The following is a 13,312-nucleotide window of genomic DNA, read 5'->3' as shown; positions in this document are numbered from 1 at the left end:
GCAAGTGAATTGCACTGTTCACGTGAACAGTGCAATCACTTGCACTGTTCGCGTGCACAGTGCAATTCACTTGCACTGTGCACGTAATTAGCCACTAATCGTTCCAACCACAGGTTGAAACTTGTGAAAAAAGCAGGATTTTATTGCTTCGCCAAAATCGTGTTCCTGTCGCTGTAAATGATGGGGCCCACGTTTTTTGATTTCTTAAGAATCGGTAACCAAACACTTAATAAGTGTTTTTAAATAAACGTAACCGTTAACGCGTTGCCAAACGAACTCTAAGTATAGCTTGGGCCAGCATGTGTTTTTGTTTACAATATACAATATGCATGCCCACGCGTTGCCGCGGGTTTATAAAATAAATATATTTAATAGTGTTATAATTGTGAACCAGTGTTAGATAAGTAATAGAAACTAAAAATATAATGGGGCTAATATTTCATGACGGCAAAAAAAAATTGTGTTGGTAATCAAAACTTAGAGATTGAACAAAATGATTTGTAGCAATCCATAATGTTTTGGGAGGAAAGATACATTGCTTTCGCCACATGATTTAGTTTTTCTGTTAATAAAAAGCAAAAAAAATTACAAAGCTAAATTTTCTACCAACTTAATATTAAAAAAAACCAACAAAGATAATTTTGGAAGGAAAAAAACCTATAAAAAAAACATTGTAGCAATTGATAATGTTTTATGAGGAAAACTACAGTGCTTTCCCTAATAAAATAAAAAACCATTTAGATAAATACTATAGCAATCCTTAGTGTTTTGTAAGAAAAACTATAACACTTTCCCTATATGATTTAACTTTATTGTAATTATAATTCTTAACCAACGTAATATTTTTTTAAAATGGATAAAGATAATTTTGGAAAAAAAAAATCATATGGGAAAACACTGCAATAATTCACAGTGTTTTAAAGAAAAAAATTATAAAGCTAAATTATTAATCAGCTCAATATTAAAAAAATATTAAATCGACAAAGATAATTTTTGAAAAAAAAATATTAAAAAAAAACACAAAAAAAAGGAAAACATCATGTTGGAAACACTGTAGCAATTCACGGTGTTTTGTGATGAAACCTACAGTGCTTCCCCACATGATTTAACATTATTTATAATGACTTTCAATAGTAATTTTCAACAATGTTTTGTGAGGAAAGCTACAATGCTTTCCCCATATGATTAAGTTTTATTACAAAGTTAAATTCTAACCAACTCGATATTAAAAAAAAAAAAAATCGTCGAAGATAATTTTAAAAAAATATATTACAAAAAAGAAAAACACAAAAGAAACTGGAAAAAAACCATGTGAGGAAAAATTGTATCAATTCATAGTGTTTTGTGAGGCAAAACTTGTATTTATTTGTAATTGCAATTATTAACCAGCTTAATATTTAAAAAAATAAAACTGATAAAGATAATTTTAGAAAAAAAAAACATAACAAAACAGAAAAAAACCACATGAGAAAAAACACTGTAGCAATCCACAGTAATTTGCGAGGAAAGTTACAGTGCTTTCCTCACATATTGTAATTGTAATTTTTAACCAGCTCAATATTAAAAAAATAAAATAAAAAAAAATAATTTCGGAGAAAATAAAAACAAAAACAAAGAAAACCATGCAGAGAAACACTGTAGCAATCAACAATGTTTTAAAGAAAAAAATTACAAAACTAAATTCTTAATCAGCTCAATATAAAAAAAGTTAACAAATATAATTTTGAAAAAATAAAAAAATAAAATAGAAAAACTAATTGGAAAAACACCGTAGCAATTCACAGTATTTTAAAGGAAAAAAATTACAAAACAGAATTTTTAACCAATTCAATATTTAAAAAGTAAAATCAATAAAGAAAACATTTTAAAAGAAAATTAAATGGAAAAAAAGGAAAAAAAAAAGCAAAGTTGGAAAAAAAAAAAAAGGAAAGCAATTTTGAAAAAAAAAACGAGAAAAAAGGAAAGTTGAAAAAAAAATGCAAAAAAAAGAAAAAAAAAAGAGAAAGCACTGTGGATTACTGATTACTGTTGTAATCCATAGTGATTTAGGTGTAGGGGAACAATAATTGCCCCACACCATTTAGAGTATTGTATAATATATATATTTTTAATTTAGTTTAGGTAATTTTTAGTTGGGTTTTTTTTTTTATCTCAATTTCATGGCGTGCGCAATGAGTTAGTTTAGTTAATTCAATTTGATTCGGATTTGTTTTCCTTTAATTTTTTATAATTATTTTTTTTAATTACAATATTTTTTAATAAATTATTATCTCTTGAACTTTGTTATTTTTTAACTTTTCTTTTTTTTTTGTTATTTTGAGAGTAGGTAAAATTAATTTGAGTTGGCTCAAGATATTTTTGATGTGTTTTTATTGAACTTTAGTTTTTTACTAGGTCATTTTTTTGATATATTTTTTTAATCCTAATCTTATATCGCAAGCTGTTGGTTTGTTAAGTTATTCTGTGTTGACTTGAGTGTTTTTTTATGTTATATATTTTTTTCATCTCTAATAGTAAGTTATTAGACTTAGAATTTTATAATTTATTTTTGTTTTTGTTTTACGAGTTTTTTTTTTCCTCATATCTTGGATTGTATTTTTATTAATTTAATTTAAATTATTTTAGATTATTATCGTTTGAATATTTTTTTTTATTTTTATTGTTGGGTTGGAAAATGTTGTCCCTGCTTGTGGCGCAGCGAGTGCACATATCTAGTAACAATATTGAAATATGTACCTTCTACTACGTGACTTCCATTAATCTTCTTACAAAGAGCAGGACTAACGATTATACATGGTTTTCCAGACGAGGATTATGAAGCACTGTTTTGCGCTGATAAAGTGCACAAGATTTTACCTCGCAAGTCCTTGGGAAATTCAAGACCTGTCTGCAATAAAAACCAAGTTGCTCATGAGAAAATAACGGATAATTGGTGTGTTCTTCAACCAGGAATCCAGAAGATTTATTACACACTAGCAGTTTCATCGATAGAAGTGTTTTGTTGATATTTGCATTAGTAATATGTCCGTACATATATTACAACTAGACTTGTGGACGAAAACATCCATAGAAAAAACTCTCATCAATAATTTGTGGACTATTATTAAATCTGTCAGTAATAAACATACTGATGATTTGCACACAAACAAAACACATCAAAAAAAAAATTATCAATTTTATTCTATTGATAAATATAACATATCACTAACAAAATATCATATGGAATTCCATCGGTGTGTTACCAATAACAATAATATTTGCAGTAATTCTTTTTCAACTCTCCAAAATACACTAATGAAGCTGTGTTGTTGGTAATATTTTAAAAATAGTTTTTTTTTTTAAAATAAAGAACAAAAGTAGAAAAATAATTATAACAAATTTATTTTATAATTTTAAAATAAATTAGTGTGAAAATAAAATATTTATTACAAATTTAAGCATTTATACGTTCAAATACAATAAATCTAAAATAAAGATGAGGCTGGAGGAGGAGGAGGCTGGTCGTTGTTGGGATCATTGGGCCAATTAAGGGGTGTACATAAACCACCTATATGTGATCTCATCTCTGTTACCAATCAACAAAGTTCTTTATAATTATCAATGAGTCATTCATATTTATTATTAAGATGAACTATTTGATCCTATACCTGTTGGTCTAACATCCCCACCAACTCTAAAGTTTGAACACTTAGAATCAATTATGAACATCCAACTATCGAAGCATTACAAGTCGTTTGCAAGTTGTTGGTCGTAATTTTAGAGAGTTTGTACACCTAATTTTTATTGGGCTCACAAGACAATCATGCATTCAACCACAAATCTAGATCGATATCCGAAAGGGTCGAAGGATCGTCCATGTGTCTCTCCTACAACCAGTTGTTATATGTATCCCGAAAAAAAAAATCAAAATAGTAACATAAGAAAAAAAAAAAGTAATTGAAAACCCACATACCACAAAGTACTGAGCTCGGCTATCAATGAATTGTTGCACTTTTTTTGGCGGTCATCGCTACACACATGCATTTCAACAAAAAGCTCAAGTGAGCTTGGCTCGCGTACGAGAACCGTAACCTATAATAAAAAAAATATTATCATTTAAATATGTTTATAAACAAGAACTAATAAAAAATGGATGTAAAAAAAATACCACCATCTACTTCACAAGCAAAATGAACAGAACATAGCTATTAGTGTGCATGGTAATGGAAGCATGAACACGTCAATTTTGGTTATCCGTATTGGACTGTGACCATTAACCTCTAAGATGTACGACAATCTAAAATCCTTCCAAACTGTCATGTCATTTCAGCATGAAAGCTCTCTTTCTTTCGTATATTTTTTTGCTTTCTTTTGCGCCTCATTCAATAAATCACGCAACTTATATGGTATAAATGAATTATTTTTTAGTAAATGAAAAATAAAATTTTAATATTTGGAATAAAAAAAAACTATCCTAAATTCGATCTTACCTAATTGCAGCGCGATTCTCTCAACTTTGAACCTTGCAACATTATCATCAGTTCTCTCCCATTCAATTTTCCCTTTAAGTAAAAAATTATAAAAGAAAATTTTCAGTAATTTAAATAAATAGTCCAAATTAACATAAAAAAATATTTCAGTTAATACTAACCTTGAATCTTGAAAATCATGCAACAACTTGCGGTTTCCATTCAGGATATTTGAAAACCTGGCTCCATTGAAACAATGAGATTTTCATTGATGATTTAAAGGTTGATGTTATTGTTCTAGCAGCCTCAGTATTTATAAACCTAAAATTTCTTTCGTTAAATGATATTATGTTTTTAAAAATTATTAAACACATTGTTGTGAAAACAAAACAATGTACAATGAAAGCTTGAAGAGCCTGTGTCATTGCACTCATACTTGCGGGTAAATGGATCATGTTGTGAAGGGACCCCCTTGACATTGCATCATCGCACTTGACAAGCCCACGTCGTGAGTCGATGTCTATGCCAAAGGTGTTTGTTCTTGGTCAACACCTAACGACTCATAGTCGTCAACATTGTTGCTAGAAGAACTAGCAGGAATCCTATCCTCATGACATGCAATAGATTTTTCACTTGGCATCTACACAAATTATGGATAAAACAAATTAAATGATTCCTATTTTCTTAAAAAAAATTGGCCACATCTCCCTTATACAGGAAACTACCCAAGATTTTTAAAATACACAACATATATGCAACAAACTAGTTGTTTTTATTCAATTTTTTCTAACAATTTAGCATAATTTGATTTGGTTGAAAATTTTCATTTTGTAAATGATAATATTTTTAAACATAAATTTACAACAAATTATTCTAAATTTGCAAAAATGCAAAAAATAATTAAAATTAATCCTATACATTTAATTGAATTTGAACAACAAAATTGAAAAAAAAAACCAACTCAAATTCAAAATAATAATGGAAAAGGTATTACAATAAACACTAAAATTCAGCACAATTATTTCTAAGTAATAATATTTTTAATCATAAATTTATAAAAATTTCTTCTAAATGGAATAAATACAAAATAATAATTAAAATTATTCCTACACATTAAATTGAAATTGAACAACAAATTTGAAAAGAAATAACTAAAATTCAACAAAATAATGAAAAAAATATTTCAAGAAAAACTAAAATTCATGTCATTTATTAATTCATAAAATTAGTAAGAGCACAAAAATGAGCAAAAATAATGACAAAAAAATAAATAATACGGAAAAAAAAGAAGAAGAAAAAGGAATGAAAAATTCTTACCTTAATGGTGTACTTTATTTTGGCTTTTAATTAAACAAATAAGAAAAATAAGAAGAAAAATGAAGAAAGACAACATGTCTTAGGATGAGAAGAGAAGAGAAATGAATGCTTGATCTCAAGTGAGAATGAGAGAGAGAGAGATAAGAGAAGAGAAAGAGAGAGAAACTTGTGTGAGAGAGAAGAAAATGAAGCCCTGATCTGTCATGATTTAGGTCGTTTCTTTTAGTTTTTACTAACAGGATATTAAATATTAATATTTTTAATATTTCCATTAGTGATTCCATTTCTAAAGTCAAGTTGAGATTTAATGGTCTTGGTATCTAGGCATTTTTTTACCAACGAAATCAAATATGAAAAATTAAATGTTAATTTTTTTAAATATTTTTGTCAGTGATTCCATCTATAAAGTCAAATAGAAATTTTCAACTTGAGCAAAAATTTTCAGAAAGCCGCTTTAAATATTACTAACGACTTTTCATTCTGTCGGTAAAATAAGTGAATAGTCCAAAGATCATTCATTATCATTACATTGAGAAGTGAATAGTTCTTGTGATCTTTGAAATATACTGATAGACACATTCCATTTGTATAACCACATGTAATGAACACCGTGAATAGTGTCAGGGTAAAGGGGTACAATTCCCTGGTCTTTGGAATATACTGACAGAAATATTATGTCGGTATACCAGTATGCAGTGAGCACCATGAATAGTGGTAGGGTGAAAGGTAACAATTCCCATGATCTCTCGAATATACCCCACAAACACATTACGTCAGTATATCAGTAAGTAATGTACAATTTGTTGGTATTTTTGTCGATGTAAAATAGTGTCTAGTGACAAATTATATTTGTATTTCCTATTTATCCATCTTGCAAATACTTAAATTTACAGTTACACACACAGCATAATAACACGATCATACCCAGTCGTAATAGTCCAAGTTGGAATATAGATGTTTGTCTTCGATCGTCAATTGACTCATCCTCATCTCCATCACAATATTGTATGTTGATTTCATCGTTATCATCTTCATCAACTTGTGTATATTTATTGGAAGTCAAAACATTATATAACTTTTCAGGTTTAACATTAATAAAAATATTCTTGATGATGTAAAAATTTAAATTTTTTTAAGTCATTAGATGAACCGACTTGATATGGATCAACTAACTCACCAAGTTGAAAGATATCATCTCCTATGATCAATTCATCATTGCTATTATGAACAATCTTGACACGACCACCAAGTTTGGTTTTCACTATGGATTACCAATAAGCTCTTGAAAGATCCTTTCTAAAGGAAGGATTATATGTGTAATAAACTTGTTGTCATTATTTGTTGAAAATAAAGACATCGTCGACATTGCAGAGTCTAGCTTTTAAATTAATTTTGATCAAACCATTACGGGGATTTACTATGATTCCTCTATTAGTGGTGTCATACCAATATCATTTGAATAAAAACACTCTATTATACTCGCTATGATATTACACATCAATGACCTCTTCCAACTTCTTATAGTAATCAACTTCAAACTCTTTTGAAGTCGACCATTTAACATAAACCACGCGGTTATATGTCTTTTTGTCATGCTCATATTCTTCAGTATGAAACATATATCTATTGAAGAAATATCGGTTATAGCACTTCACCTTTATTTCAAGACCCAAACTTAGTAAATACAAAGTAACACTAGCATTTCCACCCAATTAATAAACCTGGTTACATAAAGTACAACCATGAACAGTTGGCGAGAATGTGTAATGGGATCAAGTTTCTCAAGAGATAAAAATAATGAAATGGTACTTATATGTGTTATAAACCACGTGGAAAATTATTCATCTTGTAATCGAAAATTTTAGGATTTAGTCAGTTGTGAGTTTTGCGATAGTAAATATTAATGATGTTACTTGTGAGGAATTGAACAATATATCAGTTTGTGATATTATAAAAGATACTTTATTCAAAAATAATGACATGTTAAGTAGTATACTTACTAAATAAAAGGTCTTGGTTCATCGCAATTAAATAACACATAATTATATGCTTGTTTGAATTCTATTTATGACAAATACCTTCCTCTCACGACATTTTTTTTGGTACGGGTCGTCTATAATGAGAGAATATTGACAAGTTCCCACTCGAAGGCACTTTCCCACCACCTTCATGCCTTGGAATACATTGATTCTTGTTCTAACCCGAGGCTCAAAATAGTACAAGATAAATGTTGAGATCTCTTTAATAATATAGACCTCGCATAACGAAGCCTCAATATATGCCTTGTTTTTTTAATTTTTATTTTTAAGGTTGAACAAGTAAATGCATGAAATTAAATGAATGTTTTGAAATATGCAAACAAAGACAATAAAATTTTAATTATGATACATGTTTTAACCCTATTCTCTTGAGTGGATACATCCATCTATATTGTATTGAGCCTCCAACTTTTGTCTCAAACGGTAAATATATGAGTAGATACTCCATCGAGTCGAAAGATGATGGAGAGAATATCATCTCAAGTTTGCATATTGTTTGAACGATATTCATTTCAAGCCTCTCTATGTGTTGTGTCTGTAACTTGTTGGAGCATATATCTCTAAAAAAGTGATTGATCTTTGTGAATGAATCTCATATCCTTTTTTGTAATAAATCCTGGTAAGCTAAAAAAATAAGTGTTTGCATAAACACGAGAGGCAGTCATAGCTCTTCATTACATACAATATGCAATCCTTCAAATTTATTAACCTTGATATGTTTGAGGCATGTCTATCAAGAAAACAGAGACTTTTAAGCTATTGGTAGACAAGTAACTGTGCATTCTTATCTAAGGGAAGCTAACTTTGGGCTTTGCAACCTGTAACCCAACATAAATCAACTCTATATTTGTACGATGACAAAACAAAGTTATATCCATTCTAGCATTGATGACTTTCTTTATTTTCCCCTTCACGTCTATAACCATGTTGATAATATTTTTAAACATGTTCTTTTCTATGTGCATTATATTAAGGTTATGACGAAGAAGATTGGTCTTCCAATAAAAAAGCTCCTAGAAAATACTTCATTTTACCCAATTGTGAGTCAAACCAAAACCTGAAAATTTCTGCTTACTAAATTGAAAACCAAACACAATGTTATCATACTTTGACACTACTTTATACAATCCTTCACCTATAAGAAGTGGTGGTGCAACATCCATTTCAACTCTATCAATAAAGCGATCCTTTTTGTTTGTTTTGAACTTGTGAATCATTGACAAAAACCGTTGATAATAGTAAAAAAAAAAAGATGATTTACTGTCATTTATTAGCATGAATGCCTTGTTATTTTCTATATAGTATAGACATGTTAGTTTTCCATACGTGCTCTAACCAGAAACCATTTCATAAGATAGAAAATCATTGATGGTCCTCACCAAAGCTGTCTTCATCAGAAAATTTGTTTCCTCGATACATCATAAGTCAAATCCCCAGATGACCACAACTACTTCAACTCATCAATGAACAAACATCTATATTCCGACCTGGACTATTATGATCGAGTATGATCATAGATAAAAATATGAACTCCAGCCTTATACACATCCTTGTTGGCAAGTTGTAAACCGTGAGTATCATTGGCCAATAAGAATAAGGAGTAAAAAAAAAACTTGAATGGATTGAATTTGTTTGTATATAACTCAAGATGCACATTCCTTGTCTTCACTGAAAAATAAAGATGCACACTGTTAAAGTGTTTCCAGGCTTCACCATCAAAAAGGTGCATCATCACTTCACCCATCATATTATATGATTGGTGTCTTGTTATGTGCTTATCAATCTTTGATATCATGACTAACATATGCAGTCTAGGTGTAATTGGAAAGTATATAAGTTTTTTTTATGCGACAAGAGACTTTTCCTTTTTAGTCATGGGTTTATAACAAGAATGCTCACATGTTCTGCACTCAATTAACTTAGCATTTTCAAGATAGTACATACAGAAGTTTGGACACATGTTAGTTTTCTAGTATCCTAGACCGAGGGGTTTCATCATGGACTTAGCAACATAGAATTTCTCTTTCAACATGTTCCCTTCATTTAAAATGCTTCTTATCCATTTGATAATTCTATCATAACCAGCTTCACTCAACCCGTGATTTGACTTAATGTTGAACACCTGTGCAATGACCAATAATTTATTGTGATTTGTGCAACCATCCTATAATGGTTCGTTAGAATCTTTCAAAAGATAATAAAAAAAAAATGGTCGCATCTACATTAGGTTTTTCATCAACGATTGGACATTGACTAGCATGACCTTGATTCATTCTCATTGCATACATAACCATATTCCTATAAGGATTACTATTTTTATCTACAACTTCATACATGTTGCTAGAACTAGAAGTTGACCCAACCATCTTTTCTACCATCATATTGTAAGAAACATATGGTTCTCCGTGTAGATACCAACAAAAGCTATTTATTTATTAATCCTTTTTTGTTGAATATGCATCGTTGCAACATCTGAATCAAGAAAATTTTTATTTTTACACCTCTTACATGAACATCTAATACCCCCTTCACTAATATTTCTTGGATTAGATAGTATATAATTAATAAAACCCTGAATCCCTTTACAATAATTCATCATCCACAAACATTGGGGTAAATCTCTATACATCCATGAACAATCATTCATTACTTATATCAAACCTATATAAAATAATAACAACATGTATTAATTAACTACGTTAACTAAATAATTTGCAAAAATATTGATTTAACTCAAATTTATTCAATCTATTTTAATATTACTCTTAATTCATTATCAATTATCTACATAAATTTAAATTTCTAAACATTTACCGAAAATCTCAACTTCACAATAAAATTAACAAAATATAAAATGAACTTGTTAAATAAGCCATTATTTATTTCATTACAAAACACTTAAGTCATAAATTCGACATAAGATTCATCAATTTATAAATAAATATAATTTTATAAAATCTAAATCCATACAAAAAAATTGTATGAGAAAAAACTATACAACATGTAAATAGCCGAACAAAACACATATCTACAAAAAATATACAAAAAAAAAAAATCAACATTTTAAAATTGAGTTCAAATATATATATATATATATATATATATATATATATATATAAAAGGTAGATTTACTTATTTAAAATGGAGAGTATTAAATAAAATTTGAATCAAAGTATAAATATTAATAAACTGAGTGTTGGGGTGATTTTTTGTTGTAGAAAAAATGCATTAAAAAAAAAATGAAGAGAGAGAGGATGATCGATCACCTTGTCATAAATTAAATATCATTAATGACATTATTAATAGAATTATTCAATTAATAACTCCATCAGTAAAAGTAAATTACTATAAGATTTGTTTATTTGAATCTCACTATAATATTTTCTGTCATTCCCTTAATATATACAAAGAGAATTTTTCTATCAGTATTTAAGAGATAAAAAATTATGTCCAAAAAAGATCATCTTAATAAACCCGATAAAAAAAAAAAATCATCACTGTTTTTGTTTTTTTTTTATTTGTTAACTTTTTAGTAATGACAGATAATTTGATTGAAGCGAGGGGTAATTAAATACATACTGAAATTTTTATTTTTATTTCCTTTCTGTTATTTATGTTTACGAATCAAAGACTACAAAATCTTATAAAAATGCACAAGCAGAATCCTATCAACTATGATTAACGAATATTATGCAAGTAGAAAGAACCAACCCCAATTCCCAGGACAAACAAATAGTGGAGAGAACAGAAAACGCGCCACTAACAAACTTAAACTGTCCACACACCAGGTGTTTGATAGTATGCCCCACTAAAAATCCCCTCCAAGCATTCCTCCATATTCTCTCCACCACCCAAGTACACCTCTACACTCCTCCCAGACGGCACTTCACACAACCCAGGTCCCACAATCCTCTCTGCGGGCTCCACAGGACTCCCCCTTCTTGCATGCCTGGAAGCAACCTCCCTAATCTGCATAGGAGACAATACCTGATCTGCCGTGGCAGGGATTTCCGGCATATTCGTTGGAAAGTTAAACGTCGCCGAAGGCCCTCGTAAACACAAAACAGCAGCATCATATGCTCTTGCTGCTTCCTCTGCAGTACTATAAGAGCCTAACCATATTCTATCCCTGCTGTTAGGTTGCCTTATTTCTGCTACCCATTTTCCCCACTTTCTCATCCTCACTCCCTTGTAACGCCCGTTATGATCTCCTCTCTCCCTTCTTTCTCTCACCATTTCAACGCTGGTTTTCCAAAAACTGAGAACCATGTATATAAGGCTACTGACTACTGTTATGTGAGAGGATGCGTGTGTGTTTTCCACGTGGTCTGATGTTGATTGAGGTGGGAACATGGAAAGTGGCTAGGCGGTGAATTTCCAACCCTTAAGATTCTTCTGGGTGCTTACACGTTGTTGAGATTTTTGTGATGGGCGTGCAAAAGTTAACACGTGGATGATATGTTCGAACCTCGCCATGCACCTGCCTGTTCTTATCGTTATCGGCTTATTGACCGGGTTCTCGAAGGTCAACTATATTCGTCTTTGGTGGCAACGACACGTCGACACCTTTTCTAGAAATGTAATCATAATTATTTTTTTTTATATTTTTAATTTAAAAATATATTAAAATAATATTTTTTTTATTTTAAAAATTATTTTTAACATCAATATATAAAAATATCTAAAAATATTTTAAAAAATTAATTTAAAAAAATTCAATTTTTTAAAAAATTTTTAAAATATAAAAACAAACGGGATTAAACCACATTAAAAAGATATTTTTAAAAATAATCTTAATTTTTTAAAAAAAATAAATAAAATAAATTTATTAATATTAAAAATAAATTTTTCTCTTTTCTAGTTCACATTCCAATTACTATTTTGGTGACTGAAAAATAAATCCTACAAGATCTTTACGAAAACACTTGTTTTTTAATTGATCTCAACCACATAATACCCTTGCAAACATCTCTAGAATATCAAAAAACCAACACGTCAACCTATTAAGCCTAAAAAATATTCAAACCACCAAATCAAATAGGAAAAAGACATTGTATCTTTAACCTAAATTTATTTTTTTTAGGTCATGTTGAAATTTAAAATAACTATTATAAGATTTTTTTTATCTAGTAAAACCCATTAACACCATTTTTAATATATTTAATGGTAAGAATCGTCATCAACAAAAGCTTTATCTCTTTTTTACTATGGAAAAGGGATTGAAAGAGCTTTATGGAACCCTTGACATTCATTATTTGACAAATTTGTTGGTAAATTTAAATAAAGTTTTATTTCCCAATCGGTTTAAATTTTTATAATTAATTTAGTCTTAGTATTTTAATAAAGGTGATGTGATTTCTATCCTATAATTTATTATTAATACTGTAAAGTCTAAAATATTCTTATATAATATCCGCCTTAATTACTTTTTATTTTTTAACTCCTAAATTTCATTTTAATGTTTCCTTTCAAATTAATAAAAAAAAAACTACAAAAAAGACCTATATT

At 29.1% G+C, this 13,312-nt stretch overlaps 1 protein-coding gene and 1 long non-coding RNA gene across 2 annotated transcripts; both read right to left on the bottom strand.

Moving 5' to 3' along the window:
- Nucleotides 1–3,966: 3,966 nt before the first annotated feature.
- Nucleotides 3,967–5,059, bottom strand: LOC118051043 (uncharacterized). The gene is made up of 3 exons (XR_004687974.1): nt 4,631–5,059; nt 4,470–4,541; nt 3,967–4,071 (listed from the first exon to the last, which is right to left on the bottom strand). It is a non-coding gene; the product is annotated as an uncharacterized lncRNA (long non-coding RNA).
- A 6,309-nt stretch (nt 5,060–11,368) lies between these two features.
- Nucleotides 11,369–12,114, bottom strand: LOC118051044 (ethylene-responsive transcription factor ERF016-like). Its single transcript, XM_035061564.2, has one exon. The coding sequence runs from the start codon at nt 12,071–12,073 to the stop codon at nt 11,573–11,575; it is 501 nt and encodes a 166-aa protein (XP_034917455.1). The 5' UTR covers nt 12,074–12,114; the 3' UTR covers nt 11,369–11,572.
- Nucleotides 12,115–13,312: the final 1,198 nt, after the last annotated feature.

Source organism: Populus alba, chromosome 18, assembly GCF_005239225.2.
Source record: "Populus alba chromosome 18, ASM523922v2, whole genome shotgun sequence".
NCBI classification, from domain to species: Eukaryota; Viridiplantae; Streptophyta; class Magnoliopsida; order Malpighiales; family Salicaceae; genus Populus; species Populus alba.
The sequence above is the reverse complement of the archived record's forward strand: the minus strand, read 5'-3'. Positions and strand labels throughout refer to the sequence as shown.